This window comes from Herpailurus yagouaroundi, unplaced genomic scaffold (assembly GCF_014898765.1).
Source record: "Herpailurus yagouaroundi ecotype Mexico unplaced genomic scaffold, PumYag 184, whole genome shotgun sequence".
NCBI lineage: Eukaryota > Metazoa > Chordata > Mammalia > Carnivora > Felidae > Herpailurus > Herpailurus yagouaroundi.
In genome coordinates, this window is record NW_024412415.1 from 32,976,033 (window position 1) to 32,983,514 (window position 7,482).

General features: G+C 39.8%; 1 protein-coding gene across 7 annotated transcripts in view; it reads left to right on the top strand.

Moving 5' to 3' along the window:
- PIAS1 (protein inhibitor of activated STAT 1) overlaps positions 1–7,482 on the top strand; it is a 137,263-nt gene that overhangs the window by 125,464 nt on the left and 4,317 nt on the right. For 6 of the 7 annotated variants that reach the window (XM_040493077.1, XM_040493076.1, XM_040493081.1 and 3 more), the window contains 3 exons: positions 615–795; positions 4,829–4,971; positions 7,042–7,079. In XM_040493077.1, coding sequence (XP_040349011.1) covers positions 615–795; positions 4,829–4,971; positions 7,042–7,079 — 362 coding nt within the window. The remainder of the gene's footprint in view (positions 1–614; positions 796–4,828; positions 4,972–7,041; positions 7,080–7,482) is intronic. The other variant, XM_040493083.1, reaches the window with a different exon arrangement.

The following is a 7,482-nucleotide window of genomic DNA, read 5'->3' on the forward strand; positions in this document are numbered from 1 at the left end:
CCATACATTTCCTAAGTATCCTAGGTACATATGTAATATATGGTCTTTACCCTCAAACTGCTTTTATGTTGAAGTAGACATACATTTTGATTGTTTGCCCTAATTCAGAATTGTCGTTTTGTTTTTTTTTGCTTTTAAAAAAAGGGGGGTGGGCACCTGGGTGGCTCAGTTGGTTGAGCATGGACTTCAGCTCAAGATCAGGTCATGATCTTCAGGTCATGATCTCATGGTTTGTGGGTTCGGGCCCTGCACCCAGCTCTGTGCTGACAGCTCGGAGCCTAGAGCCTGCTTCGAGTTCTGTTTCTGCCTTTCTCTCTGCCCCTCCCCCTCCTGTACTCTGTGTGTGTGTGTGTGTGTGTGTGTGTGTGTGTGTGTGTGTGTGTCTCTCAAAAAATAATAAAAAAAATTAAAAACAAACAACTTCTAACAACCAATAATCAATAGTAGTTTTAAGCTTAGGGGAACAGAGCCACTGTTGGTTTTCTACTCTCTGCCCCTAACAACATTGTAAGTCTAAACTGTAACTGATAAACTAACCCATAGACATACTGAGGAAAAAAGAGACGTGTCGTCATGGGTCTTTTTTACCTTGTGTTTTACTCATTCCTACACAGGATGCTTGAGCTCCACATTGGAGCATCAGGTGGCTTCTCACCACCCGTCCTCAAATAAAAATAAGAAAGTGGAGGTGATTGATTTAACCATAGACAGTTCATCTGATGAAGAGGAGGAAGAGCCTTCTGCCAAGAGGACCTGTCCTTCCCTGTCTCCCACATCACCACTAAATAATAAAGGGTAAGTAACTGAGACCTTAACAAGTCATTGGGAAAGTTAATTTTGCAAATACAGTTAAAAAAAATTCTGCCAGTAGGGGCTCCTGGGTGGCTTAGTTGGTCGAGTGTCCGACTTCGGCTCGGGTCATGATCTCATGGTTTGTGGGTTCGAGCCTCACATCAGGCTTGCTGCTGTCAGCTCAGAGCCTGCTTCAGATCTTCTGTTCCCCTCTCTCTCTGTCCCTCCCCGCTCACACTCACTCACTCTCTTCCTCTCTCTCCAAAATAAACATTAAAAAATAATAATGAAATAAAAGATCAGCCAAATGAAATGATTATGCATGATTGTGAAACTTAGTAATCAAAGAATAGGTTGGAGTTTCCCCAGGTGTGTGATATATTTGAGGGGCTGGGACAATGCGTTAAAGGAGTCCCTTGGATGCAGTATTTATCATACCAGAAGATGATTCTCGAACATTGGTTCTTAAACTTTGGTGTCTGGCAGAATCACCCAGAGCGCTCATTAAAACACACATTGCTCCCCTATTCCCACACATCTGATTCAGGAGTTGGGACTGAGAAAACTCACATCTCTTATCTGTTCTTAGGTGATCTTGATGCTGCTCGTAGGATTTAGAACATTTACGCAATGTGTGCTTTAAGATTAATCCTAGGTTGAGTATTTCAAGTAGAAAGCAGAGGAGGACCAGAGGAATGCATTAAAGCTGCCTCAGAGTGTGTAAGGTGGGCAGTGAAGGAAGCCAGAGACTAAAGTTGCAGTGCCAATGCTTTCTGTTTTGCAGACTCATTTCCCATAGTTCCCATTAGTCCCCTATCAGTACCTTGGTTATGCTTCAGTTCTCTTTAGCAAATACTGTTATCTGCTTTATGTAAAACACCCTGTGCCTAACCTGGGTGATAATAAAATGGGTAAGCACAGTCCTAACTTTAAAGAGTTTCACATTTTGTAGAGGATGGTAAGACAAGGAGCTGTGCTCTTTAAATGGACTGCCTCATGAGACACGTCGGAGGTTCTCAACAAGAAGACTTCATGTTTTGCTGAGGCACAGTTGTAGCACCCCAAAGAGAAGTCTAGAAATAGGCGTGCCCCCTTTTAGGTATATATCGGGAGAATGATGTGGCCTGTTGTAACTGAGTAGGAGCTAGTCAAATAATCTCCTTCCAGCGAACAGTAGTGCCTGAAGAAAGAATGTTAAGTGAGAGAAGGCATTGTTGCAAAATTTCAGGGTTCCAGAGGGAAAGTTAACACCAGACCAAGGGCAGGCATTCCCATGCATGGAGTCAAATCATTGTCAGGTTTGATACTGTTTGATGAGATAAAAGATCTTCTATTTGGTAATAGTTGTAGTTACTTGAAAGGTAGAAGTTGCAGCAGTAAAAAGAACATAATTATGATAAAGGTAACTTGCCTGTTAGAAACTATTTCAGGAATCTTCATAATACAATCAAACCTGTTACACAGGTTAGTATTTTCACTCCAGAGTAGCTTATCAGCACACATCAGACAGAAATAAAGACATTAATAGCAGTATCATTATTCTATGTAAAAAATAAAACATGAATATCTAAACACTAATTCTACTTTAAATCCTACCTTATGAAGATTTACGTCTGATGAAAGCCTACCCAGATGCCTGTTACCCAACAAACCTGACCTTGTTTTTACACCAACTTATTTTATAAATCTGAGTGGGAGGGGAAAAAATGTCAAATTGCCAGAAGCCGGTATAGTTAGAACAAATATCTATAGAATCTTGATCCCAAGATATTTTATATTTAATATCAAATCTTACTATGACCAAGTACATATTACCATATTATTTCTTTAAATACCATAATTGTAACGTTAAAAGGTATTTCATAAATCTCTGGGTGTATACCTAATGGATTAAATGCACCATTATATATGTAAGTTGCTTCTACTCTGTAGAATATTTATAGTAGTCACATATATACGTAAACTGTGCAATAATTTTGCTCTCTGACTATACATTTTTCCTTAAAGGAAACTTTTTGGAGTGTTTAGAAATCTGGTATTTCAATTCTTTGGACATTTGCTTTGCTGTTTTTCCAAAACTAGTTGTGTTTATTATGTTTGGAAAATTACATTAGGTGCATTAACTGCTTCCTGAGCTTACCAGTGACCAATTAAACCCAGATAAAGTATTTACCAATGCCAGACCTTTCTCTGTTTATGGATAAAAACAAGCAACCTGCAAGTTTATGGCATTTTTAGAAGAATAATGCCATATTCAGCATTCGTGGCCATTTTACAATAATGACTAGCCAATAAATAAAAACCTCAACCCTAGGCATATCGTATTTGTTATTGTGCAGTGTAAAGGTGGAAATGCATCTTCAGAGTAATATCACAAAATTGAAAGAAAAGGAGCCAGCCAGGAATTAGAGACAAACATCAGTAAATGTAAAACATTTTGCTGTCTTCAGCCAGTGAGTGTTTAGTATTCATCCAGAAATTTCCTTTGCTGTTTGGTATACCAAGATACTTTCAAAGGCTAGCATTTCAACTGCTTTCTTCTGTCTTATAATCCCTTAGGCATTGTCAGAGGAGACAGCTAATGGAAAATGGTACTTTTTATAGATGTAAGAGGTTTAATTAAGTTTCCATTAGACAAAACATTTTTTATGAGGCAGAAGAGAGTATATTTTATGTTTCATATCCCATTCATGAAAATGTGGCGGATGGTCATAACTAGAACTCTATTCCTGGAAATCCAACCTTGGCATCTTTTGAAATACTCTGAACTTGCATTGCACCATCGAAATTGAATCTCCACACCCAAGTACTTTATATGAAGTTTTAAAAGCAAAAAAATAGCCTCTTTATACCTTCTTTGTTCTTTATTTTCTATGACTTATATGCCTGTTAGCCTCTTGGATGATTGGGATAGCACATGAGCCTCATGTTTGCACTCAGAACTATTAGAATTCTTTTTCTTTTTAAGATCATTTCAGTTCTTTCTTGTCTTTTTCATCTTTTCCCCTCCATTTTGCTTTTTTAATTAATTTTTTGTAAGGAAAAAAAGATTTAATTTCTCAGCTACTTAAACATTTCACTTTTTTCTTCCAGAATCCCTTTTTTTTTGTCCCATTCTTCCCTCCGCCCCCCCCCCGCCATTATACTATTCTCTCTTTAAAACCTATCCACCACCTGTTCACTTTGGAGCACATCTTCTTGTCTTGCTGCCTCCGTTCGTTCAGCAGGCTTTGTATGCAAACAGTGTGCCAACAAGTGTGCGGGGCATTGGGAATACCAGGATAAACAGTACCGTGTTTCTGTTCTCGTAAAGATTACAAGTGTGGGGGCCAGCTGTTAGCGCCACTGCTCAGATTGCTGCCATTTCTCAGGCTTGTCTGTGTGTGTTTTCTTTGTGGGGACATACCTATACTTTTGACTAGACAGCATTCCAGTGCTTATTTTTAAAAGGTTTCCAAGGGGCGCTTGGGTGGCGCAGTCGGTTAAGCGTCCGACTTCAGCCAGGTCACGATCTCGCGGTCCGTGAGTTCGAGCCCCGCGTCGGGCTCTGGGCTGATGGCTCGGAGCCTGGAGCCTGTTTCCGATTCTGTGTCTCCCTCTCTCTCTGCCCCTCCCCCGTTCATGCTCTGTCTCTCTCTGTCCCAAAAATAAATAAAAAACGTTGAAAAATAAATAAATAAATAAATAAATAAAAGGTTTCCAAATTTTGGCTGCTATAGATATCTTTCACTCATATCTCGCTGAAGTGGCTCAGCCATGCCTTCCCCCTGCATTCCAAAAGTGTAGATGAGACAGCATGTGGCTTATGAATGTTGGATATATCATTTACCCATCCATTTCTCCCTATAGCCCCTGCAAAGTGCTACTCTATATACAGATTATTTCCGAATAATTATGATAGTTTAAATTATGTATTGCTTTGCTTGTCTTTTTATTTTCAGCACAAAAGCTAGGACTCATTTTGCAAGATGCGGTCCCCTTGTTAGAATTAAAAGTTCAACTGACTCATGAAAATTATGCGAACCTTTCCTTCTAGCATATTAAGTCTTCCACATCAAGCATCTCCAGTGTCCCGCACCCCAAGCCTCCCTGCTGTAGACACAAGCTACATTAATACATCCCTCATCCAGGACTACAGGCATCCTTTCCACATGACACCCATGCCTTATGACCTACAAGGTGAGTCACTGGTTCTTCTCTATTGTCACATAGCATTATGAATGCCTTTGATCTACATAGACTTCCTCCGGGTGAGTCTAGGGAAGAATGGAAAGATTGAAAAAACAGGGGCTTGGGCCTGGTGAACTGAGAGAAATTAACACGGTGGTCGTAAATAAATACAGACCCAGTTCCTTGTTTGTACCTTCATTAGTAGCCAATGTTTTACTACCAGCGGTGAGACTAGTACAAGGATCTCAAGGTTTTGTGACCTTCAGTGATCTACAAGTTGTTTTTGGATGACTTTCAGTATGTTGCTTTGCAATTTAATATTTATGAAAACTATTTTTTTTTCCTGAATCCAGTTAATAATGCAACTGGCATTGTGGGTAACTGTGTTGTATTATGTTTTAAATAATGCTGAATTAAGACATTGGGAAGTTTTAATTTTTGTTCCAGCAAACCTGATTCTTCTTTTTAAAAGTAGTTTGAAATGTCAGTATACTCGCTGCACAATGTATTTGGGGTTGATAATAATCACTTACATTATCAAAAAATTATTAGTTCTGTGTCTTTGTAATTTAAGAATTTGTACATCTAAGAACATTTTTCTTTTTTATCCCAAAAAGCTGTGTGTGCTTACTGTAGAGAACTTAATACAAAAATATAAAGTGAAAGATTCCCTCCATCCCCTCCCCTACGGAAAAATCCGGGGCCACTGGCAAAGATTCTTGGAAGCTGAAATAGTTGAGTAGATTCTTAATGATTGTTATGAAAACCCTGTTTGAGCTCCATCCAGTAGAACTTTCTGCGAGGAGGGAAATGTAATTTACAGTGGCCACTAGCCACATCTGGTTATGGAGCGTTTGAAACATGGCGGTTGTGACTGAAGAACTCAGTTCTTCATTTGACTTAATCTTAGTGAATTTGGGTACCCACATCATGTGGTTAGTGGCTACTCTGAGACGAGGCAGCCCTATTTCTCACTGAGGCTACTGCCAGATGTCCACATCAGGAACCACAGAGACTGTACATTTTGCAGATCCTCGTGTTATAACCTGTTCCAGTGTAGACAGTGGATGGATCCTCAGAGGATTTGTGTCGTCATATTTTTATCTACATCTGCTTGTTATCCGTTCCCCCAAGCTTAGATATCAGAATGAGGCCTTTTATTCACATGGGTTTCTTGTTCTCCATATCATACATTGAGCGATGCGGACGAGAGTGGGAATTAGAAGGAGCAGCTTGCATGGACTCCATGGCAGCCAAGGACCAGACAGTCCTTCTGTGACACAGCACCCCAGCAGTCACACCCCTCCCATCTCTCCCCGCCCTCATGCCACTGGAGGATCTCTGAGTTGGAATCTGGTACAGATAGTGGCGAGTGAACAAATTTGAGAAAGAAAAAGAAAATCTGTGCTACAGCTTGCTTAACTTCCTTCTACGTAAAACGTTCTCACCCACAAAATGAGGCCAGACATAACGACATACCTCACAGGTGCTTGTGAGGAGTTCATTAGAGTAGTTTGAGATGTTAGTTAAGAGAAGTCAATGGGGCGCCTGGGTGGTGCAGTCGGTTAAGCGTCCGACTTCAGCCAGGTCACGATCTCGCGGTCCGTGAGTTTGAGCCCCGCGCTGGGCTCTGGGCTGATGGCTCGGAGCCTGGAGCCTGTTTCCGATTCTGTGTCTCCCTCTCTCTCTGCCCCTCCCCCGTTCATGCTCTGTCTCTCTCTGTCCCAAAAATAAATAAACGTTGAAAAAAAAATTATAAAAAAAAAGAGAAGTCAAGAAAAATTGGTGAAAAGTACTCTGTCCGTGTAAGGGATCATGTTCGATCCAGCAGGGTGGCAGTGACCCAAATCCCACAAATGGAGTTGCAAGGAGGGCAAATATGGCTAAAGCTTGAACTTCAGCCTTGGTAATCTAGAGAGGGGAGAGACCAACAGTGGGCTTCCACTCTTCTTTTTAAATTCTAAATGAATTTAGAATTAGCATTTAAGATTTGTATTGGTTTCTAGAGTATTGGGGCATTAGGGAGGGTTTTTTGTTTTGTTTTATTTTTCAAAACTAAAATAATTTTTTTTCTCACAGGATTAGATTTCTTTCCTTTCTTATCAGGAGACAATCAGGTATGTTATATGAAACATATTGCTGTTGTCTTAATTGAACATTAAAGTATTTGTAAGTATATTATGTAGCTGTGAGAGAAGATAAATTTCTTAGAAAATTCAGAGTAGTCCTCATTATTGTTAAGGTTTTAAGCATTTAAATAAAAATCCCCTTGTTTCAGCTGTGCCTGAGTGTATAGTCAGAATAGTATCTATCTGTTGGTTTCTAGTACTCTTTTATATAAAAAAGAAACAGGGCAGTAAGTCAGTTGATAAATCCTTGGCCAGATATCTCCATTAGAGAAAGAGGGTGGACTGTCTTCTTTCCTGCTGCTAATGAGCATATGCCTCTTTGGAAATAGAGTTTTGAGAATTGTTCGCATTACAAATTAAAACAAAACACAGCACAAGTTTTACTTTGGTT